The 25,727-nt window shown below is 35.6% G+C and overlaps 1 protein-coding gene across 4 annotated transcripts in view; it reads left to right on the top strand.

Moving 5' to 3' along the window:
• The window catches only part of Tenm1 (teneurin transmembrane protein 1), an 829,897-nt gene that overhangs the window by 550,156 nt on the left and 254,014 nt on the right, over nt 1-25,727 (top strand). For all 4 annotated transcript variants that reach the window (XM_028881639.1, XM_028881638.2, XM_028881636.2 and 1 more), the window contains 3 exons: nt 20,150-20,349; nt 21,531-21,741; nt 25,078-25,179. In XM_028881639.1, the coding sequence (XP_028737472.1) occupies nt 20,150-20,349; nt 21,531-21,741; nt 25,078-25,179 (513 nt within the window). The remainder of the gene's footprint in view (nt 1-20,149; nt 20,350-21,530; nt 21,742-25,077; nt 25,180-25,727) is intronic.

The following is a 25,727-nucleotide window of genomic DNA, read 5'->3' as shown; positions in this document are numbered from 1 at the left end:
CCCACCCCCATTTCCTCCCAGATCCACCCCCTTCTCTGCCACCCAATTTTCTGTCCTTATTGTTAGCACTCATAGAGTTCCACTTAGTGCAGCCCATATATTCATGGATGTATGATCTTCTGCTGGAACATGGTCAACTTAACAGCCTACACTCTTAAAGAAATTTGACTTTCAACAAGTATCATTTGCCAATAGCTGCTCAGCTAGGGATAGAACTTGATCCCTGCTTTCCCTTTCATTTTGGGATTTAGTCTGACTGGAGCTTGTACTGGTCTTGTGTGTTGTCACAACTGCCATGAGTTCATATGTGCAGCTGCCCTGTTGTGTCTGGAAAACAGGTTCCATGTAATCATCCACTGCCTCTGGCTCTTCTACTCTTTCCATCCCCTCTTCTGCAATGATCCCTGAGCCCTGGAGGAGGCGATGTAATATAGATGCCCCATTTAGTGCTGAACATTCTGTAATTTCTAATCCCCTGTACCTTGACCAGTTGTGGGTCTCACTGTTAATCATTATCTACTGCAAATAGAAGCATCTCTGTTGAGGGCTAAGAAATCCCTTAATCTATGCATATAACAATAAATCTCAGGAGTCAGGACAGCTGATGCCATGAATACCAAGTTGCGAGTTTCAAGTAACTTTACGGCAGCCTTAACTATAACCTAATATCATGGATTGTTATATTTTTGATGTATATTATAAGCAAAATCATAGTTCCTTTTTTAATGCTACATCTATATGAAATGGAACCACACAGAAGAAATAATAAAGTATAAGGATATTTTCAAATGATCAAATGATTCCTTCAAGAATACAGTTCTAGAAGCTTGTATTAATTTTGTATGCTCTAATGTATGAAACTAACTAAATCATTGTTTTTACATTAGCCCCCTTAATCTTCAAGAATATCAAACATTATAGAACTTCAGTTAAGAACCTGGGCTCTCTAAGCAGATAGACCAGCTTTGTATTGTACATTGGTGCTCCAAACTCAAGGAACTGAAACCTGAATTAAGGATAAGGATGATAATGAATCGAATCTCTCATTTGTTTTAGTGAGAACTAAGTCGGATTAGGAATAGAATGTATGTGTATCACAGTTCCTAGAACATTATTTAAACTAGCTGTAATATTTGTTGGGTCAAAATGTGGGAAAATACTTGAGGCTATATAATTTCTTTAACACTTTAGTAAGTACTACAGATCCTGTTTTCCAACTGGTATTAACTTTTCTTCTTGGAAATAGTGTTTACTTTACTTAACATTTAGACTCCATTTACTTCCAATTTATCACCTATTGTTTTAAAATTAACACCATTGTAAAAGATCATGGATAAATAAAATATTTGTTTTTTTTTAATTGAATTCTAGTAGAATCCATTTCATAGTTGTATTTGTCTGTATGTTTCATCAAGAGATAGGAGTTTTTACCACTTGGTAAGCTGAATGAAAAAGGGGAACTCGTCACCCACATTTAGTGTGGTAAGATTTCTAAGAATATGCTAGGACTTGTGGCATATCTCAAAAACAAACTAGAATCTATCAGATTATCTACCAAATACCTAAATTGCAATCGTTCAATATATACAACCTACAATTGAAAGAATTGTATTTGAACAGATACTAACTACATTAAAACCTTACTAATTAGTCTTAACTTTTACCATTTAACTAGAAACATTATGAAACAACTAGGTTAAACAAAGCAGAGGAGATAAGAACAAATAAAGTGCTTACACTTAGACCTTGGTATGTAACATCCACAAATAAAACTAGCAATAACTCTGATACATAGTTTTCAAATCTTAAAGAAGATAAAATTAAACATTGTTATTTAAAGGTGGAGAAAATGAGGGTGTGAAAGATGGAGATGACAGAAGAGAACTGGTACTGGAACCAAGGATACTTAATTCCATATTCCATGTTTTCTTGTGTTATGTTGTAACAACATAACACAAAAATAAACATTTGAATTGCTGAAGACCTTCTCAGCATGAAAGTATCAAAGACAAAGAACAGCACAACTAAAGAAATGAATTGTACTCAGGCTAAATCACAGTGAGATTTTTCCTTAGACTTTTACAGGAAATGGAAAAGTTACATGTGGGATGATTTACATGGAGGAATTGATTTGCAACCCAGGGAAGACTCGGTCACTCAGTCAGCAGTACAGGGAACATTTGTGACTATGACTGCCTTTTTTCAAATGAACAAACTATTTTAATCTCAGCTATTTATTCATGAACAATGAACAGAAAATGGATGCCTTGAATATGCTCTTTCAGTAGTCAGACAATAGAGGAAAGGTCTTTTCTCAGGTGAACAAGAGACTCACAGGCAAATCTTCACTTCTATATTTAATTAAAATATATTACATCATTTGCCCCCTCATTCTACCCACTCCCACAATGCCCATTCCTACCAACTCAAGCCTGCTGCCAAATTCACAGCCTTCTCTTATTTAATCTTTGTTGTTACATATACATATAAATGAATCAACATATGAATATACTGATTCTGTTCAGTGGTACATGCATGTATATTTCTAGAGTTGGCCACTTGGTGTTAGATAACCAATCAGGTGGTACATCCTTGGTTGTTAATTGCTTTTAGCTCTTCATCTACTGGTAGGCCCTTGATATTTCCCCCAACTAAACTGAACTGTTAAATGGTGTCGATATTGTTGAGGTTTGTTTAAGCAGTCATTTTGTTCAGAATTCATAGACATAGCTTCCCTGTCATAGTTAGAAAGCACAGTCTCACAGCAGACTTCCTGATGATCTGGCTCTTAAAATCTGTCTACACCTTCTTCTGTAATGTTCCCTGAGCCTTAGATTATGGTGTAGATGTATCAGTTGTTGCTGGACACTCCAAAGTCAAATGTTCTCTGCATGTTGACCATGTGTGAATTTCTGTAATGCTCTTCATCTCCTGCAAAGAGAAAATTCTTTGATTAGAAGTGAGAGCTACAATTACATGTGGGCATAAAGATAAGTATGTAGAATGTAGCTAAGAATAAGGCCATGGGTCTTAGAGGGAAACATACTACTGTTATTTTCATGGGCATATCTTATGAGAAGGAATAGACAGAGGGTTTTACCTCACATGCTGTATAAGGAGGAGGGGTGTGATGTGTTTGTGGTGTGTGTGTGTGTGTGTGTGTGTGTGTGTCTGTGTGTCTGTGTGTATGTATGTGTGTGTGTGTGTGTGTGTGTGTGTGTGTGTGTGTGTGTGTGTGGTTATAGTAAGCAGTTTCTCAGAACACTAAAAGGTTAGAGATATTTCTTAACTATTATTTCTCTAGCATCAGGATCAAGTAAAAACCTAACATTTTTAGTAGCCATCTGACTGAGGATAAAATTTATTGAGAAGTTCAACAGTGAATTCTTCCAAGTTGGACATCAAAATAGAACACCAGGAACAAAGAAAAGTGGTAAGGAAAAAGAACTGAAATATACTAAAGGCAGCTATAGCATTTTTACAGTTTTGCGAAAAGCTGGCCTTGGTGGGACGAGTGGCATTTCTTTGAAATTCATCCCACAAGATCTATCCTTGCAACACCAAAGGAGAAAAATGATGCTTTCTAGTCAGTTTCTGCTGAATATATGACCATGTAAACAACACTGCATTGATTGATATGACACAATTTATAGTTTGTTCTGAAGATGCTTTAGCCAAGACCAGATAGAGACCGTACCTTCACTTCTCAAGAATCCAGTTTCTCATTTAAAGATGGGAAGTTTGCTTTCAGCCCCTTCAAAGGTCCAGGAGGAAAAATCTTTATGCAAATTAAATATTACCCAGAAATTACTAATGGAAATATAAAACAGAGAAACTAGTTCTGTAGACCAAATAAGGGAGGGGAATACATCCCTGCCAATTCTTTTCTTCTTTTCCCTTTCTCTTAACAGCTATTAAGGCTTTGACAAACATACAGGTACTTACTAGGAACTTCTCATCTCTAAAGTTGCCTCCAACTGTATCTGTTAAGAGATTATGAATTCAAATCTCCAGTTAAGGGATAACAGTTAGCCAATCCAAGTAACAACGGACTTATCTTTGAAAGGGGCATATGTTCTTGAAAAAATGGTTGAAAAGTAGGTTCGCTACTTAGGTACTTTCTGACAATTCTGTTAAATTGAAATAATTGATTCCTCATTTTTCACCTTCTAACTTTGGATTTTTTTGACATGTGTATAACAATAGCAGCCTGCACTTACAGAGCATTTATGATCTTAAAATACCATAATGTATTTTATCTATGTAAGAGTTTTATACTGTGGCAACCTATTGTTGCCTCTGTCTTGCAGTTAAAGATGAAAACAAGAAAAGGTTAAGTAAGTTGCCTTGTATAATAGTCACAACCATGGACAGAACTGAGTTTGGAGTCCAGTTTTTTTTTTTCTTTCTCTTATCTCGATGTACTTTAAGCCCCTTTCTCTTCTGTTTAGGGAAATTCCTTTCTCCCAGCCTGTTTTTTAACTAATAGCTATCTTGATTATAGATCTTTGTGCATGCAATCCGAATATATAGTCCTTGAAGAATAGTTTGCAAATTTGAAATTTCACACCAAACATCTCTACTTACTGAGTACATTTACTGCACCACACACACACACACTCACACATACACACTATCATCACCACCATTATGAAATGGAAAATTAACAACAGTATCAAATGTACCTTTTGAATTGCCTTTCAACTGTGTACTTTTTCTTTGCTGTATCTTACCTGAGTCGTAGATACAGTAAAGACATTTATGCAGTGATAAGTTTGAAACTTAAATACCAGGTTATTTTTCTATATTTATTTGGTGTTTTGCAGATATTTATTTCATGAACACAACCGGTAGTTAAAAGTCATCAGAGAGGCTTCATCCAGCAGCAAATGAGAGTGGGTGCAGAGACCCACAGCCAGACATGAGGAGAGAGAGTCAGAATTGGAAGTCTCCATTGGGTCCCTCCCCTTGGAGTTCAGGGAACCCCATGGAGAAGGGGAAGGATTATAGGAGTTAGAGGGGATAGAGGACAAAAGGAGAACCCAGCCCATAGAACCAACTAACCAGGGTGCATATGGACTCACAGAGACTGAAGCAGCAACCACAGGGCTTATATGGATTTGTACAAGGTCCTCTGTGTATATGTTATGGCTGTTAACTTAGTATTCTTGTGGGACTTTTAATAGTGGGAGTGGGTATGTCTCTGACTCTTTTGCTTGCTCTTGGGACTCCTATTGGATTGCATTGTCTAGCCTTGACGAGAGAGCTTTTGCCTTATCCTTTTGTACCTTGTTTTGTCCTGTTCAGTTGTTGTCTCTTAGAGGCTTGCTCTTTTTCTGAAGGAAAATGGAGGGGGAGTAGATCTGGGGGAGAAGAGAGGTAGCAGGGAGCTGAGAGGAGTGTAGCAAGGGAAAAGAATATGGTCAGGATGTAGTGTATGAGAGAAGAATCTATTTTCAATAAAAAATTAAATACAATAGTTTGAAAAAATTCACTCTGTAGCACCAAATGAAGGGACTGTACCACTCACACACAGGTAATCACTGTTCATTCAGATGGAAAACAGTTTCACAGTATAATGCTGAGCTTCCTCAATATTGGTTCATAGGACATATGGATATTAACATGCACTCAGCTGCTCTTTGAGTAAACCCATTGTTGCAGTGCCTTTACTTTAAAGGATATCAGAGTCCAGGACACTGTGGTAGAATTGGGAATAATTCATATAAACACAGTAAACCACATGAATAAAATAGTAGTAATGTGCTAACAAAGAAAATATTGTTGGGAGCTTAACATTATTATTTTTAAAGATTGATGTCAAATTACAGTAAATGCTACCTATAATGATATATAGATGTTTCTCCAACACAAGGTTTCAAAGGGCCCAGCTAGAGTGCTGCAGCTTGTTTTCAACTATATTAAATCACTTTATCAATATATTTCAGTTTTAACAAAAGCTTTTCTAAAGCATAGTGGAGACTCGACTTCTAAAGCAGATTTATAAAATGGGTTCTCTATGCTAAAAGGCAAACATTGTATAAAAAATTCATGCTAAATATTCTTTGTCATATATGTTTAATGTGTGATTCTCATTTCAATTTAATTATTATCTTACTTATTTTCATTCAGTATGTAACTTTCCTGTGATGGCATAATAAACAAGTCTGTCTTATGGGCTCTTGAGTTCAATATTCTACTTTAACAAAGGTACTACGTAGATTACTATAGAATAGCATAGTTATCATTCCAGGCTAGTCCTTTCAAAATTAGGTAACTGTCCTATACCATCCTCATAATTTCATAGGCTTTTAGAGAAAGTAGCTCATTGTAGAATTTATCATATATATATATATATATATATATATATATATATATATACTGATTATCCACTTATATCTGTATTTTAACCTGTGTTATGTCTATAGAAAGATCAACTATATACCAGCAATTTCATGAAGTCAAAATGTATTCAAGTTATTTGAAATTTACTTTTTAAACTGAAGTCTTGTAATTTCAGAATTAAAACACAAGGTTGGCCACATGTTACTGAATAACCAAGTAGGGGCTCTTTCCTGAGGAAGACTCTTTCTCCCACGCTCACCTGTTGTTGAACAGGTGTGGGTTCACTTGGGTCCATGGGAAGAAGACACAGTGCACCTTAAGAATGATTTTAGCCTTTCCAGCTGCAGGGATACTCAGCCTCTGGACTGAGACACCCTCCCTTAGCCAAGGAACTTTTTTATTGTTCTCCAATTTACACCTTTAGCAAGTTGATTTCCATATCCCCAAAACATCCTAACTAAGCTTCCAATGGGACAATGCCAAATGCAAATTCTCAATTAAGGAATATCACAGTGTGCCGGATTTTTCCTAGCCAAGTCTTTGCATAGGCTTTGTACCCTTGGGAAACTCTCAGATAAGATTCACAAGAGAAACAAAAGGTAACCAAGAAGCAAAGGGTGGATTAAGGCTAGTTGCTAGTACTCTGGAGCCAGACCAGGTGTGCTCAGTGGGAATTCTCTCCACACTGACCATTCCCATAGCTGACTGTAGTTCTTTTCAAAGAATGAGGCCCCATAAGATTTCCCCTTTCCATGTTATCATGTGTATCAGTGTCATCCTTGTCCAGGTCTTTTTTAGTCAGCCTCGTTTATAGGGCTTCATGGGTATAGCTTCTCTAATATTTCAAGTATATGAATTTTCACAGCAAACTTTCTGTTTCTCTGGCTCTTCCAATAAATCTCAACCCTACTCTACTATGATCTTTGATACTAATGGTGACTCCTGAAATAATACACAATATACACACATGTAACATTATATGAACTGAGCAGATTGTGTTTATATATTTAGGAATATGTCTGTGTGTGTGTGTGTGTGTGTGTGTGTGTGTGTGTGTGTGTGTTATACACATGACATTGTAATACCAATTAAAGAAATGGAGGCCTTGAATATGAGTGAGAACAAGGCACATAGCAGGTTGGAGAGAGGAAAGGGGGATATGATTTAACTATATTTTAACTTCAAAAATTAAAAAATATATTTAAAAAATGTACTTCTCACATGTGACTTAGTAATTGCATAAGAAAAAAATCCTATACACTTGCTTTGCCTCTATATTTCAGTAATAGGTATTTGTGTTTACTTCTTTATCGTTCCTGTACTACCCATCTTCCCTTAGTCCTTTGACTTGCCTTTTCCTGTTTTCATTATATATCCTACTGAAGTTGTCTTGATCAGATTCACACACAAGTACCTTCTTCCCTACTTGTACCTGGGAGAAGGAAGAATAAATAAAAATGTTGGGTTGGCAGAAAAATTACACCTGACCACATCAGTTCTCCCATTAACATAATCGGAAGGCAACTAAAATGAAAATCTTAGTATTCAGAAACACAGAAATCGTTGGTTTTAAATGTTATGTCAAATAAGTTTATATTTAGTGGTGCTAAGTACTGTAGAGAGTTAACAAATGAAGCAGAAAACATGGTTGTTGCCCCTAAGGAGTCTGATTAAACTGGAGAGCTGAAAGAACATACATACAAGTACCTGCAATGCAAAATAGCGTACAGCCAGCTGTTATACAGAAATAGAAGTAAGATGATTAAGTATTTAAAAGCTTAAAATGAAAACAAAATGTGAAAGGGTAACACATTTGAAGTGGTCTGAGCTAGACCATGGAAAAGGAGATGAGTCAATCCTGATAAACTTTAGGAGAATGGAATAGTAAGTAGAGTCATAAGGGGAAATGCAGATGGTAAAAGTCTACATGATAAGTATGTAATGAAGCAATGGGGTACTGGATGGAGATGGTTTGGCAAGAAAATGAAGAGATAGATAGTATAAGTAGATAAAGGGCCCTGAGAGTTACTGTTTTCAAAGGGAGAAAGATTTATGATTTGAAGACAAAGAATAAGTAGCCAAGAGAGGGAGAGATTGAAAATGCTGGTAAGAAGAGATCGTGAAGGGACTAAAGTCTGAGAGGCAGCACATGAGGGAGAAGCCTCAGGGATAAACTAGTATATCAAATTGTATACTGTACTGCTAAAGAATAGACATGATATATTTTTTAAAAATATGAAATGGGAGCTCAAGAAAGAAGGCACTATAAATGTTCAATAAATGCTATCATTTATTTTTATTATTCTTATTATTGCTATTCTCAGAAATGAGTTTTGTCTGTGAAAAATGTTAATTTCATATTATTGAATTTCTTCTGGGTTCCTAAATCGTACATATCAAAGGTTATAGCAACATGGCAACCAATGAAAATCGATGCCTATGCAAGCTGCCTCTCTGTCTGGAGGCCAGGTATTAGAATTTATAAAACTCCCTCAATTACTCTCAACTATGTGGTAGATAATCATCTAATTGTTATTAAATATCCAGTTAGCAGACATCAAGAATTTAGACAGATGTAAGTGTTCTGAATGTTCTGCAGACATATTCTACATTAAAAAGTAAACTAGACTGAACTCCTGCACCACATCAAAGTCCAGAAAGATATGATTTTGATACCTTACAATTCTATATAACAATATCTAACATTACATATAAAATGTAGAAAATAAACATCTCTCTGGTTACTCCTTCCCATTCATACTTTATATAAGTATTAGAAAAAGTATATGTAGTTCAGCTTCTAGGTATCAGATGGCATACCAACCACTTAGAAACACATAAAAACTCTTGAGATATTATATCATGTTTGTACATATATGTGCAAACATTCCGTGTCAATTATACCTCTGAATCATATTTCTATAACAGCTATATTGGCATATAATTTATATACCACTCACTTTAAATTCACAATGCAATTAATTTTAGTATATTCAAAGTTATTCTGCCATCACTACTGTTTTGTACTTGAACACTTCTATCATTCTAAAAAATTATAAGTATTGTGCTAAACTCTCATATAACAATTGTCCCTTTACCTCAACAGCTACTAATATACTTTAGTCTGTATATATTCACAAATTTCTGCATTTTATATAAATATAATGATATGATATGTATCCTTTAGAGTACAAACATTCTTACTGCAATACTCTGATAATTAATGCAGGTCATACATAGCATGTCTTTTTATGGACAAATAGTATTCCATCAAATGGATGTGCCAGATTTGATTCATACATTCATTATTTGAGAGACCTTTTATAGGTTTTCACTTTTGGACTTCTATGAACAATTCTGCAATAAATGTTAATGCACATGTTTTTAAAAATGGTTTTACCACTTGAGAATTTTGTTTATGCATATAATGTGCCTTGATCAAGGCTACTCTCCATTCCTTCTTCTCCAATACCTTCCTTAACCCATCCATCACTTTTATATCCTGACTTCATGTTCTGTTTTGTTAAACCCAATAAGTCTACTTAGTGCCTCCTTTATGTGCAAGAGTGTAGGACCAGTCTATTGGAGCACTGATAGCCTCTCAGCGGCCTCATCCCTACTGAAAACTGGTTCTTTCTCTCCTAGCAGCCATAAATTCTTATAGCTCCTCAAATGGGGATGGTACTTCATCAACCCCAAACATGCTAGGATTTTATCTATCTTGATGGTATATAGGTCTTATGCATGCAGTCACTGCTGGAGTGAGTTCATGTGTGTGAAGACCCTGTCATGTCCAGCAAGCACTGTCTTGCCCTTATAATATTTCCACCACCATACCTTCACCAATAATCCCAAGCCTTGATGATCTGGTATGATAGAGATACTATATAGAGAGGAGAGTACCCCATAATCTAATATTTTCTGTAGGTTGACCTGTTGTGAGGTTCTGTATTAATTTTCATTTATTGTGGAAAGAACCCTCTCTGATAAAAATTGACAAATGTTGTAATTTATGGGAATAAAGATAAGAACTTAGGGGGTCATTTATTACCACATCAGTTTAGTAGAATAATAGTATTATGTTCTACCCCTAGGACCTAGGATCTAGCCAGCTGTCAGCTTGGGGCCCAATTAAGGATATAAAGCATGAGTTTCATCTTTTGTAATGGGCTTTAAATCAGATGATAAAGTGGTTGCTTACTTCCATAACATTCATACCACTGTTGCACCAGTGAAGAAAGCTATTTATTACTTTTCTACTTCAGTAACATGTATACAACTTCCCAGTACTATAAAAGCAAACCCAAATCTAATTATTTACAAAACACTTAAACAATTTTTAAAAGAATTACGCATGTTATTTTACACGTTACCAATAAACAAATATACAATCAAAATATCATTCCAACTAAGTTCTTCAATTAAAGACATTTTAGCAATACCATTTTATCATAGACCATATACATATATACTGAAAACATATGTACTTTATAAGCTATTATAGATTATAAGAATTTCTACTTATGGACCTAATCTTTTCTACATGTACAGTAATATATTTGTCAGGCATAAAATTTATTAATGGATTTTAAACATAGTAATCTATTATGCATCTATCAGCATCATAAAGACAAAGGGGTTTTATTTACAAACATAACATTCATTTTGGTTTCTCAAATGTATAAGTTTTTAAATATTTATTTATTTTTACACCCCAGTGGCAGTTTCCCCCTCTTCTCCTCCCAGTCCTTCCCCCAACCTCCCCCCTGCCACCTCCTCCTCCATTTCTATTCAAAAAAAGGACAGGCCTCCCATAGATATCAACACAATGTGGCATATCAAGTATCAGTGAGACTAAGCACATCCTCTTGGGGAAGGCAACCCTATATGAGGAATAGGGTCCCAAAAGTCGGCAAAAGAGTCAGAGACAGCCCCTGCTCCCACTGTTAGGAGTCCCATAAGAGGACCAAGCTATACAACTGTAACATATATGCAGAGTGCCTAGGTCAGTCTCACGAAGACTCCCTCGTTATTGGTTCAGTCTCTGTGAGCCCCTGTGAGCCCGGGTTAGTTGATTCTATGGGTTTTCTTGTAAGGTCTTTGGCCCCTCTGGCTCCTATAATCCTTCCACACCCTCTTCAGCAGGATTCTCTGAGCTCTGCCTAATGTTTGGCTGTGGGTATCTGCATCTGTTTCCATCAGTTGCTGGGTGAAGCCTCACATGACAATTGGGTTACTGATCTATGAATATAGCAGAATACTGTTAGGAATCATTTCATTGATTTGTTGTTGTTGTTGCTGTTGTTTTTGCCAGTCGTGTTTGGATCTATCCTACGTCTCTGGGCCATTCAGCTTCTCTCAGTCCTGGCATTCCAGGCAGTGTCAGGGGTGGGTTCACTCTTGTGGTATGGATCTCAGGCTGGACCAGTCATTGGTTGGCCACTCCCCAAATCTCTGTGCCACTCTTAACCCAGCACATTCCACAGGCAGGACAGACTGTAGGTCAAAGTTTGTGTGGCTGGGTTGGTATCTCAATCTGGAAGTCTTGCCTGGTCATGGGAGATAGCCAGTTCAGGCTATGTGTCCTAGGCTGCTAGGAGTCTTAGCTGGGGTCATCCTTGTAGATTCCTGGGAGTTTCCCTTGTTCCAGGTTTTCTGTGTGACCTTAGAATGACCCCTTTTCATCTCTTTTAGTACTCTCTTCCTCTACACACCCTACTTGATCCTTCATGTTCCCATCTTCACCCACCACCCCCAGGCCACCCACAAAATCTCTTCTATTTTCCCTTCCCAGGGAGATCCATACTTCCCACCTTGAGCCCTCTTTGTTACCTAGCCTCTCTGAGTCTATGAATTGTAACATTGTTATCTTTTGCTTTATATCTAATATCCACTTATAAGTGAGTACATAACATATTTGTCTTTCTGGGTCTAGGTTATCTCACTCAGGATAATTTTTTCTAGTTCTACCCATTTGCCTGCAAATTTCATGATGTGATTGCTGGGTAATACTCCATTGTGTGAATGTACCACGTTTTCTTTATTCATTTATTCCTTTCTTCAAACCTTGGAATAAAAGGTCAAAATAGCCTATTATTAGCAACAAATTTTCACATTACTATTTGTTAGAGGCAGGCGAATCTCTGTGAATTCAAGGTCAGCCTGGTCTACAGAAAGAGATCCAGGACAGGCACCAAAACTACACTGAGAAACCCTGTCTCAAAAAAAAAAAAAAAAACTATTTGTTTTATTTTTAAAAGTGTAACTATAACATTTCCCCCTTCCCTTTCCTCCTTCAAACCCTCCCATATACCCCTTTTTGCTATCTTTCCAATTCATGACCTCTTTTTCCTTAATTAGCATGTGTATATATGTTTCCAAATATAACTTACTCAATCTGTTTAATGTTATTTGTATGTATGTTTTCACAGCTGACCATTTGGTATTGGATAACCAACTAGTATGATTTTTCATTCAGTGTTCACAGTGCTTACTATGTGTGAGGTTCATTTATTTACTTCTTTGTCCTGCCTGTTTGGGAAATATATAATGTATGGCAAAATATGTTTGATAGAGAATCTGGACAACCTCTTTTGATGAATTGAGAGTTCATCAAAAATTAAGATATGTGGGTCCTTAGGATCAGTGTCAATGGTTTCAAAAACAAAGAAATATAATAATTTTATAGTATTCTATTTCAATAGATGATATAAGAAAAATTAAATGAAGCTACATAAATAGAAATGGTAGATTTTGGTCATTCCATTTAATATCTTCATAGTTTCACATTATGGGAAATAAAGATTATTCTACCTCCATTTTTTCTCTAAGAACTAATATTCTAAATTTTACAAGGACTTATTAATGTGAGGTTATATTATATATAAAGTACCATAAATATACTAGTTAAATTATGTCACACATAATATGAGGAATTAAGCTCCTTTCAAGATGTTGAATATGCAATAGTATGAAATAGAGAATAAATATATTCTTAGTATGTGATTCTTTTTATTGGAGAAATTATTTTGGCCACTCCACGTAGTTAAAAGGATATATATTTAATGGCGTAACTCACAAATTAAGTGAAAGGTAGGTCGCAGGGTCTGGGGAAGGTGTATCGCAATCCAGCGGTGTTCTCCGGAGCTCTGCACAGTCCACCTTCACCATTCAGCGTCCTGGCACAGAGAGAACGCACAGAGAGAGCGCTGGCCCATCCAGCTCTCGGTCTCCAGGCGCCTCCCCTGGCCCCGCCTTGTAGGCGTGACAGTTGCCAGAGTCTCAATGGGGGTTGGAACTTCCAGATCCAAGCTGGAATGGCTACCCACTACACTTTTCCTTGAGCTACAGTCCTTAGATACTTTTTACGGAATTCTTAAATGCCTTTATAAAATGTTCATGTTTCTGCTAATACAAATACAATACCTAGTCATTTTTATATGAAGACCTTATATGAAGGCTCTTTTTAGTGAAAATATGTCTGATCGTGTGCCAGTGTCTGACTGGGTTTTGATTTTCATATATTGAGTCATAATAGAATTAAAATATATCATGGCATATTAAGTAAAAACATATTAAGTAAAAACATTATTTCCAGAATGTAGTTATTACCCTGAATTCAGAAAAACAATTTTCATAATGACCATATTGTTAATGTTCAGGTATGAGTCTAAGTATTTAAAACCTTGGTTTAAATGGCACAGTCACTGCCAACCTTGTCCATCATAAATTTTGCTTTCGAGGTAGCTTGACCTTTTCTTGCTGAATGAAACTACTTTCACTTAGTGTACCATCCTTCAACATAGCTTCTCTGCCTTTGGTTTTTCCTGCTCAGCAGTTGATGCCTGTGTTGCAACCTATAAAGAGAGTGTTTAGCTCAAACTAAATTGGTAGATATTGGTAAGACTGTGATAACTACAGTACTGCACAGTATGATATGATTTGTGGTTCTCTGCATTTCATTCCCCATGTGTACAATGAAGAGCATTGTGTTACTAGAGAGCATGCTATTCTTGAGCCTTTTCATGTGCTTCAGCAAAAAAAAAGTTATTAAATGATCATTGAAACACAAACATTGCAAGAGCAGAGCTTATCATTCTGCTGTTTGTAATGTGTGTGGAATCAGAGTCAGTGCTAAGTTTGCTCAGTGCTTTCTTTTCCCTTCATTTAATCAAGCACACTTTTCACAAAAACCACAGTTTGAGATGTTTTGATGTTTTTTAGTTTCCCCTTCTTTTGAGTTACACCATTAAAAATGAAATAATATGTAACCTCATAATCAGTGGATTGCAATCCATAACCAATTTTGAGAGATAATAAAATGGAGAAGGTTATTTAATGGTATAAGTTGTCAACAAGAAGATACTTCTTTTTCTGATGCACAAAGTTCTAAAAGTTTAGAGGCTGGGAAATTTCCCATCTGTAAATTATGAGAATTTCTCTTCTCTAATACCAAACCACTACCACTAGATCATTTTCTCACTTTTTATTTAAATTGTTTGTTCATGTATTTTTATCTCTATTCACTTACCTTATATTAACGTTAAACTTTTAAAGGGGAGGAACATCTTCTTGTAAAATTATTTTCATAAATTATTGATATATATGTACTTTAGATGTACAATGATGTTAATAACCAGCAAATTCCAACAACAGAAATTCATGAGCCTCTTTTCATTTAATAAATAACATTAAAGTAGCATTATTATGTAACGCATGATGCCATACAGTGCAAAAAAAGAAGCTGTAATATTAGGTAAGGCTTCCAAATAAAACTTAATACCCCCAACCAGTTTTTCACAGTTTTAAAAACAAGTGCATTTATTAATTAAAGAGCATTCATGCCACCTAAAAATTTTATTTGTGGACCCTAGAACATTTTGAATTGTTTTATATTTATAATATTGTTTTCATGACCAAATGGTGCATTTTAAGAAGTGATAAAAACTTCTAATGAAGGCAGCTGTTGGATAAACTGAATATTTAGTAAGGTCAGAGCAAAAATGTCCACATAAATATGGTCAATTAATCTCCTACCCATTTAAGATATTTATTGGTTCTAAAACAGTAAGAGTTAAATTTATAATCAACCCTTTGGGAACCAAATTGTTCTGCCTTACAAAGAAGAAAAGTAACTTTCAGTGAAAAATAAGGTACTCAGTTGGTCATTTATTATCTCAAAGGGTGTGTTTTATTAGAAATGTCAATTTCACAAAATTATGTGTCCTGTAATACATAATTACATTCAAAATTGCATTTGAAATCTATTATTAACAGTTAACAGTGAACATTCTTAAAATAGTTATTACTCTTGGCCTTAACACAAAAAGAAATAATGTGGGTATTTTAGGGAGTTAAAAGCTGCAAGGCATTGGCCTCGGAATAAAGTCACTGCAGGTGTGCATCTTAATGGGCTGTTAATTTCATGTCAGGTGAACACAAAGGACAAGGACCATGTGTGTTTTTAAACTGTTTGGTATGGATACAGATTTGACGGCTGAAAAATACAAAGATGGAATGAAATGAGGCCAAATTCAATTTTCCCTCCTGAAGTATAATCCTCCTTGCTTAAAATGGAAGCAAGCCAATTCCCTTTCCTCCTTTTGTGTTCCTTCCCCTCCCCACTACCAGATGACGTAGTATTCCATAAAACGATACACTAAGCCAGCACATCAAAGTTATTCTTGTGCAAACTAAACATCTGCCCTTACAGACCAGGTACTTTTAGATGTCATATATTTGGCTATTAATACTATCCAAATTATCCAAACTCACAATCATGGTGTCAGTTTAATGCTCCCTTTGTCCTCACAAGTATTTCCATCACTTCTCAGGTATTAAAAAGTGAACAATGCAACACAGGCATCATTTGCAATCCTATAAAAGTGTCTCACTTCAAACCTACTCATTCAACATTTGTATCTGAAGACTGGTCGGTCACATTAAAATTTGACGAGCTTTGCTTTGGAATAGTCTTCTGTATTGTTCTCATATATTTCTCCTACTTTCCATCTATACTAAATTACTTTTCACTGAAATATACTTTTTCTACAGAAGTTATTTGTGTTTCCCCTAAATTCAAGTATTTGTGTCATTTCACCTGAATCAATTATCTGTACTCCCAATGTTGTTCTTGTGTCTCCCTCTAATTCATTCCTACATTCTGCCTCAAGATTAGAATATCTAATACACCCAAAGCTTTCCAGTTTGGGCGGTGGGTGCATCTTTGCTGGAGCTTGTGCATTATGGGAAATTATTATACCTCTGGGCTACACTAGCCTTTCCCATAATTAAATAATTTTAATGATACATGTGAAAGGCTTAAATTCGCATTTAATAAATTGGCATTTAAGTTGGCAACCTACACAGAGAATAATGATCCTTTCAAAAGACACATGTTACCAAATAAAAATCCCAAAGCAAGATATGAGATATCCCCTTCCAGTTGTTGGTCAGAGGTAACTTGGAGAACCCTAAAGTAATACAGGCTACTGCCATTGTTTGTAATTGCCCACCAAAACTTGATAATAAGACCTTATTGCTAAAGCCACCATAAACTTTGCTCATATGATGTGGAGAAATTAAGCTGGTGCTGACCTGAAAGATTCCTTGCTATTTTTATTGTACCAGAAAGTTGTATATAATCTATTTGGAGAGAAGAATCAACTATCTTACCCAGCTGTCAACCTTGTGAGCTACAGTAACGACCAGCCTAACAATATATGGGAACAATAGTGGAAAGGCATGCCTGGTGCTATAAATATGATCAAGAGCAAAAAGATGAAGAGTTCATAGGCCCTATGAGTGACCCTAATACAATTATTTTCCTAAATGGACGTAGTATCAAAATTCCATTTAAATATATATCTCAAGACCTATAGACAATTGCAACTGTAACTCTCAGGCCTCATCAGAGAAGCATCTTTGTATAGTGCATAGTAATTAACACAGAAATTTGCAACTGATCAAAATCCAAAGAACAAAAAAAGGAAACAACATGGAAGAAAGGTCAGAACGAGTGTAAGAACCAGACTTTGGTGATACCAGTGATGAAACAGTGTTCTTTAGGAAATGCAGAACTTAGGTACTCATGAACTCAGAGCAGCTGTGATTGTCTGCTCAAGAACTGCACAAGGTCAAGCTAGTCTTTCCAGTGTAGACAGGAAGGGGCTCACAAACCTCTAACGCTACCTGAGGAGTTAGTGATAGTTGATGGCCTCTGGAGTAGGGCGAGCCAGTTATCTTAATGGTATGGTCCCTGAAAGGATAACCATGCTCTGATGATAGACCCACAGCAATCTGTATGTGGCAGCATAATATGGACTTAGTTGAAAGATTTCGGGGGAAGGTGGGGAGTAAATATGATTAAAATAAAATGTATGCTCATATAATTATTAAACAATTAATAAAATATATCCTATTTTTTTCTTTTATTTTTGAGATTATAATATAATCATTTATTCCTCCCCTTTCTTCCCTCCAAACCTTCCCATATGTCCCCTCTTTGCTCTGATTCAAATTCATGGCCTCTTTTTCATTAATTGTTATTACATTCTTATTTGTATACACACACACACACACACACACACACACACACACACACACACACAAGTATATGTATATATACATATATTCCAAGTTTAACTGGCTAAGTCTGTTTAACGTTACTTGTATGTATGTCTTTAGGGCTGACCATTTGGTATTAGATAACCAATTAGTATGTTCTTCCCTGGAGAAGAATATTTCTCTTCCTCTCAAATTTCCTTAGTTGCCTATAGTTTTATAGTTTTAATTTTTTGTTTGTTTTTGGGGGGGAAGTTTGGGGTTTTTTTTGGGGGGGGCGATGGAATTGAGATCTCATGGGTTTTCTTCCATCTACACTGTTATGTCTATTATTTAACAACCTTGTTGATCTCATGTTTAGGCAGTTGTATTTGTGAAACTTTATGGGTGTAGATTCTGACATTACTAAGAGACACAATCTCATAGCAAACTCCCTGATCCTCTGGCTCTTTGAATCATTCTACACCCTCTTCTGCAGTGTTCCCTGAGGCTTAGGTGCGGGAGTGTTTTGTAGATGTATCTGTTAGGACAACTGTGCATTTTGAATGGTTGTAGTTTGCTGTAATGGCCTCTGTCTGTTGCAAAGAGAAGTTTCCATGATGAGAGCGAAGGACTACACTTTTCTGTGTATAATGTAGTTAGGGATAATGCTGGTTTAGTGAAGTGGTGTTTGGGATTCTCCTCAAAGATCTATGAGATCACTAGCCATGGGTAGTTAGCTAGATTGTCAGTACCAGGTATTGTATCCCTGTTGTTGAACAAATTGTAAGGCCTGTTGGTTACTACCAAGATATATACGTCACTACTGCACGCTTAGGGTTATTGTGCCATGCACATTATTGTTGTGGTTGATAGGTGTCATTGCTGTGTAGGACTGCCAGTTGCCACCTTTCTTTGGAAGTTTGAATGGCACCTTATGGTTCCATGGAAGCTAGTTTTCAGGGAGGAGATATTCAGGTCATTTCCAGCCCAGGGGCCTTTGAGCCTTGTATATAAAGTGCATGGTGTCTTTACAACAAAGATTTAAGTATCACCTCTAGGGGGCAGCCAAGGTCAGTATCAACAAGCTGTATGGGACTCTCTTGTACAACCCCACCCAAGTCAAAAAGAGGGCTTCCCATACTTCATATTGGGGTTTTTGTTAGATCGTCTTTTGTACTTGTGGGGAGCATTGTTAGCTCAGATGAGAAATTTGATTTAAGCTATATTGCATAGTTATGCAAAGGATTACATGTATAGTAGATTTCATTTAGATAAAGAGTTAATAATATGATTCCTTGTGACTTTCCCAGATATTCTTTCTATTCTGTGCTAGCTTTACTAATCAAATCCTTTTGACTGGCTCTCAAGACAATATAGAAAATGTGTCATTATTTCTATCCAACTCTACTTAGAACTCTTCTTTATATATGCATATCTCACAACCTTAAGATAGCAATTTTATAGCACTGATTAGTGCAAGCTTCCCTTCCCATGTTCTAGCATCTTTTCTGAAGCTATGCTGAAGTCTTCTGTTTCTTTTATGGTTCATGTTCAATGTCATGTCCCATAATTACCGTTTTATGACTTATCCACCCATTCATTAAATAATTATAAACTGATCATTCATATACATATATGTAATCTTTACATACATTCACATATATTTTCTACATACTGAGGATGAAGCAAAGAACAAAGCAGGCATAGATAGCCCTTGTACTCAGAATGCCTAACTTATATCCTAGGAAATGGGTAATATGTAATACATAAATAAAATACGCAGTGTATTGGAATGTAATTACAATGAGAAAATAAAAAAAAGAGCATGAAAAGAGGAATATAAAACATTACTTAAACAAATACTTTTCCTTCCTTTGGATACCCATAGCAGTTAATTTCCTTTACAATATAGTTGCTTTTATACTTGTCCCATTCCCTCAGTGATTTCCAAAACCCAATAAGAGCAACAACTACATCTTACTCATCTTTGTAACTCCTACGGTTATCAAGATAATGTTCAGTAAATACTTATTTGTGTTAAACAAAATAAACACAATAGGAGTTTAACAGAGGGCATGGCATAATGTTTGGCCACAAAAGGCCCCTTAGAAGGTATTTAATTTGAGCAAGAGCTTGAAAGATGGAGGGAGGAAGAAAAGCTGAGTAAGTTGTTTTGATACATCCGTTCTTGAAAAGCTCAAAAGCCTTGCTTTATAAATTCAGATTCATTGTATGTATAATTCTCTCTTTTTAAAACCAGTGTTTCAGAAGGGACGAGCAATTGACACTGGCGAAGTTGACATTGGAGCACAAGTCATGCAGACCATTCCACCGGGCTTATTCTGGCGTTTCCAGATTACTATCCACCATCCTATATATCTGAAATTCAATATTTCTTTAGCCAAGGACTCTCTGCTGGGAATTTATGGCAGAAGAAATATTCCACCTACACACACTCAGGTATTTGATATAATAGGTATTTTCTTAAATCTTTTTAGAGGGTACTATATCAAGCACTTCAAATGTTGTGATTTGTGAATACTATAGGAGTCAAAGATGAAGGCAGAAAAATCTTTGTAACAAAGAACTATCCAGACTAATCACACTTTAATGAAAACACAGCATGTAGAAATAAAGAATAGCATTTAGCAGAACATATTTGGAAAAAGATAATTGAAGGAAACATTCTTTAAAATTGACCTCCTGATTCCTAGGAAAAGATCACTGTGAGTGTCACAGCCCTCTCATCTTAGTTAGCTCTAGAGTTGGTTCCTTCCTCACTGGTTTTGTCTATCCTTTTACCATTGTCCCAGTCCCAGAAAGCACATCAGCCACAAGATTTTTTTAAAAGCAGACTATATCTTACATACAGATTTTTTTCTATAAGCAATCATTTATAAGAATTCAAATATGTAAAACCTCTGCAGTTTCCATGGCTCATTCATAAACTTTAGATAACATACTTCTCATGTTTTTATTAAGCTTATTTCTTTTCTGCATTAACCCATTAGGAATGATGCTCTATCTAAAATGTAATTTAAAAGAACTAAATTCTCACTCCATACTTCCCCTAACAGTGATGGCTAGCATCAAACTTGATATTCTGGCCAAGTCAGGAAGAATCAAAATGCCATTCAAATGTGAATCGCAAAACAGGAAAGTGTAAAACAACGTGCTCACCAAATGATTGGGGGAAAGAGTGGCCTTTGAATATTTAAATATATACCCACAAAGAAAGTAAATTGTGATAAATGTTGTCATTTATAATGTTTCATTTATTTGTGGTTTAAAAACTGTAAAACCTTTTAAATTTGTTAACAAGGTCACATTTCTGAGCAGAATATGCTATTAAGTGTCTACTCTTAGATAGATGCTTTGGTAAAATGTCAGCTCTCATACACATAATACTCAAAATTGTTTCTATTTCTTAGGGGTTTGCTTTTAATCAATTTTTACTTTGAGCAGTTCCAAACTGAGAAGTTCATAAAACTAACAAATGCCTTTGATTTCAAATATACTTAAGAATTAACTATCAAAGCAAAGGAATATATGTTGAATAGGTCAGTGAGAAGTTAAAGATGGTTATATGTCCAGAAGTAAAAAATAGTTCAGGCTTATATATGTGTCTGTATTTGTTCCAGTTTGATTTTGTGAAATTAATGGATGGCAAACAACTGGTAAAACAGGACTCTAAGAGCTCTGATGACATCCAGCACTCCCCAAGGAATCTGATCTTAACATCCCTTCAGGAGACAGGTTTCATAGAGTATATGGACCAAGGACCTTGGTATCTGGCATTTTACAATGACGGAAAAAAGATGGAGCAAGTATTTGTGCTAACTACAGCAATTGGTAAGCTGCCCTGGCTGTTATTTAAATTTACAGTATATCTCTAGAAAGGCACTGGTGGAAAAGGTATTTCATTATTCAGACATACTGTTCCTTCCATCTTAAAGTCACTATTCACTAAAGGTCACTGTGAGTAACATTTTATTTTTTGTTCTTGTTGTTAAAATATTGGTTAAATTTTTTTTAAAGCTCTCCAGTATTTGCTGATATTCTAGGATACTTGTCATGCAGCCCTTTATATGTTCTTAACAAAAATATTTCCTGGATAATACTGTTTTAAAAAACTATATAGATGAACAACTTCAGAGAGAAAGCTTATAAGTAAAAGTATCCCTGTTAAGCTGAGCAGGATAACTCACTCCTGTAATGCCAGTAAAGTAGGTTTGTGAGTTTAGGGTCAGCATAAGCTAAAAAGGGAATTCAAAGTCAATTATGGCAAACCAGTGAGTACCTACCTTAAGACAGAAAATAGGTTAGGGATGTAGTTTGGTGACAGAGTAATTACCTAACATGTATGATTCCCAAGGTTCTACCCCCAGTGAGAGAAAGATAGTTAGGAAATAAAGGCTCTGTTAATTGGTTTGATTATAAAATAACAGCAAATAAATACCTCTTAAAATAGAAAGACTGACATCACTATATATCTTTAGAACAATTGATTCTAGAGCCACTAAAACTTCAAAATACAAATTAAGAAGACTTAGAGAATACTGAGAACAATAACTTGAGTCATTCCAAGCCCTTTCTTCAGATTTCTTTGGGTCTGATAATCAAATGGCCCTTTAAAGTGTGATCTTTCTAAATGCAATGCCTATGTCCACTCTTATTCACCATCACCCTTCTTAGTCTGAAGCAACTCAGTATTTGTCATGTTTTCTCAGTAAACTCACCCCCCTGACCCTTTGTGTGAAGAAAGTGGAGCTCTTTAGCAATTTGGGAGTCCTCAGGGTAAACAACTTGTAGACAGAGCATCAGATTGTTTGAATTTTCATAAAACACATGCCTTTTAAAAGAAGGGAAAATCTTTTACAGCTGTCAGTTTTCTCTACAGCTCTCAACCACTTTATCCTTTAGTTAACCTGTTCAGCCATATGTTTAGGAAGATGTGTTGACTGGTAATAGATAGACCATCTGCTCTTGATAACAATTAGGTTCTATTTTTACTCGATGCTGAAGACCTTGAGAGAGTAGAAAGCAGTAATTAGAAAAGCAATAAAAATCATACTGAGACAAACTCCATTGATCTTACATCTTCACAATACATAATATTTTTGTTAACTTAGGAAAATGATACATTTTCAGTAACATCATTACTTTGTCACTAACAGTATATTCTTAGAATTCACTGCAATGAAAAAAATCAGAACACAATTTTAATAATATGATTGTCATTAAATTATGAAGATTGATTTAGAGAAATTAGAAGACATAAAATATTTGTGAATATTTTCTCTCTTCTTTTTAATTTAACCCCTCATCTCAAATTATAAATACTAACCAAGCTATTAACCTGTCAAAAACTAGTCAACCAAGAACCATGCTTGGGACATTTTACCTTCACTTTATTTCAAAGGAATTTCACCTTTTAGATATTTTCTTATCATTCAAATATCAAGCCATCAGTTTCATATGAAACAGTGTATTTGCCTTTTGCACATGCAAGTCAATATCTTTACTTTTCTACTTGTTTAATATTAGAATGAACAGATACATTTCCATCCCTGTTCCACAAAGAAAGTTGAAAGGAGCTGAAGAGATGTTTCAATGATTAGAAGCACTTGTTGTTCTTGCAGAGGAAATGGGTTCAATTCCCAGCACCCACATGGTATTTCACAACCACTCATAACTCCAGTTCTAGAATATGCCCTCTTTTAGCCTCAAAACACCAATACACACATGACACATATGTATATAGATGCAGGTAAAACACTCATACATAAAATAAAATTGATAAAATAACAAAAAATTAAACTCAAGTAAATTTTCCCCAAATAATCAAAAATATATACATCATTTACCCTATAGCATACCCATTATGTTTTATACTTTTATGCCTTGTCTTAATGACAGTGAACGGAGGCTTATATATTTCCTAAACAAACTAAGGATTGTGTCTTCATAATCCATGCAGCCTCTAAATCCTTTCCAAACTCTTTAAAAATTATCTAAAATAGGCTCATACCATTTTTATTTCTTTATTCTGCTCAGGGGAAAAACTCCAACGCATAACCACGGCTCTCTAACTATATAGTAAACTAGTTAAAGTACATTGCTCTCAATGATTTAATGTGGGAGTACCTACATATTTGCCCAGGGTGCTTGGTAGATTATAGTTTGCTGGACAAGATCCCTCAGACCAGATTCAGGAGCTTCAGAACAAAAGTCCAGGAATCTGTCTTATATGTGCCACACAATGTTTCTCCTGATGCAAGGGACTCACAGGCCACCTCATACAAGTGCCACTTCTCAAACTTCATTGCAATTATTCATTCTCATCATTCAAGCAAAGATACCAAGTGGAGGAGGTTTTCTTTAATTAAAATTAGAAAAGTCAGTGGAATGATTTTAATAGGCGAGAATTTAAAAAGAAAACAAGAAGGAAGAAAGGAAAGAAGGAAGGAAGAGAGAGAGAAAGAAAGAAAGGAAGGAAGGAAGGAAGGAAGGAAGGAAGGAAGGAAGGAAGGAAGGAAGGAAGGAAGCTATTTTGTAAGAATGGATTGAAAAAATTAGTGGCAGAGAACTGATAAGCATTTACAGTCAAGAAGGCATTTCTCAGCAAAATACTTAGGTTCAAATGCTTTTACAGGTGGTGAATTTAATATGAACAGTTACTTTAAAAGCATGCCATTGTCACTTATTAATGGAAATGAACTACTGATTATCATATTTAACCTGTCAAGATGGTATAGTATATTAAATAGTCCACATTGCTAGAGAGAAACTTTATTTGCTACAATGTAAGTATAAAAAATACAGTAGTCTTTGTCTTATGGGTTGCATTTTAAAGTCTGTTCTGCTTTTGAGAAATGTCTTATACTTCTGATACCTTTTTAGCTTTATAATGAATGCTTCTTAAGAATACAATTTATACAGACCCTTTATGCACTTTAGAGAGAAGTTGGATTTTGTTCTCTTAAAATTCACCAAATTGATAACCATGTTTAATAATCTACTGCATATGACACCATGCAGAAGTCTTTGCCATCTAATTTTGAGCAATAAGGGCTTTGCAGACAGCAGAGGACAAGATTACTATAGACAACTAATTCCTGAAACTTTTAAAACATCATATCTCTAACCTAAACATGGATTCATTTTTCTCTTCTTTTGTATTACTAGAAATAATGGATGACTGTTCAACCAACTGTAATGGAAATGGAGAGTGTATCTCTGGACACTGTCATTGTTTCCCAGGATTCCTTGGACCTGACTGTGCTAGAGGTAATGTTGTGCTATGATTCTGATTGTTTTAGAACAGTGGTTCTCAACCTTCATAATGCTGTGACCCTTTAATACAGTTCTTCATGTTGTGGTGACCCCCAACCATAAAATTATTTCATTGCTACTTCATAACTATAATTCTGCTACTGTTATGAGTTGCAGTGTAAATATCTGATATGCAGGTTATATATGTGACTCCCCCTGTGTGGTCATGACCCACAAGTTGAAAAACACTGTTTCAGAGAACTGCTGTGGATATTGCTCTATATAAATAAAACACTGATGGCCAGTAACCAGGCAGGAAGTAGGTTGCCAGGCAGGAATTAGGTGGGACAAGGAGAGAGGAGAATTCTGGGAAGTGGAAGGCTGAGGAGGGAGACACTGCAGCCACCGCCAGGACAAGCAGCATGTAAAGACTCTGGTAAGCCACCAGCCACGTGGCAAGGTAGAGATTTATAAAAATGGGTTAATTTAAGATATAAGAACAGTTAGCAAGAAGCCTGCCACGGCCATACAGTTTATAAGTGATATAAGCGTCTGAGTGATTA

The sequence above is a fragment of the Peromyscus leucopus genome, chromosome X (genome assembly GCF_004664715.2).
Source record: "Peromyscus leucopus breed LL Stock chromosome X, UCI_PerLeu_2.1, whole genome shotgun sequence".
NCBI classification, from domain to species: Eukaryota; Metazoa; Chordata; class Mammalia; order Rodentia; family Cricetidae; genus Peromyscus; species Peromyscus leucopus.
This window is presented reverse-complemented; position numbering and strand designations above follow the sequence as displayed.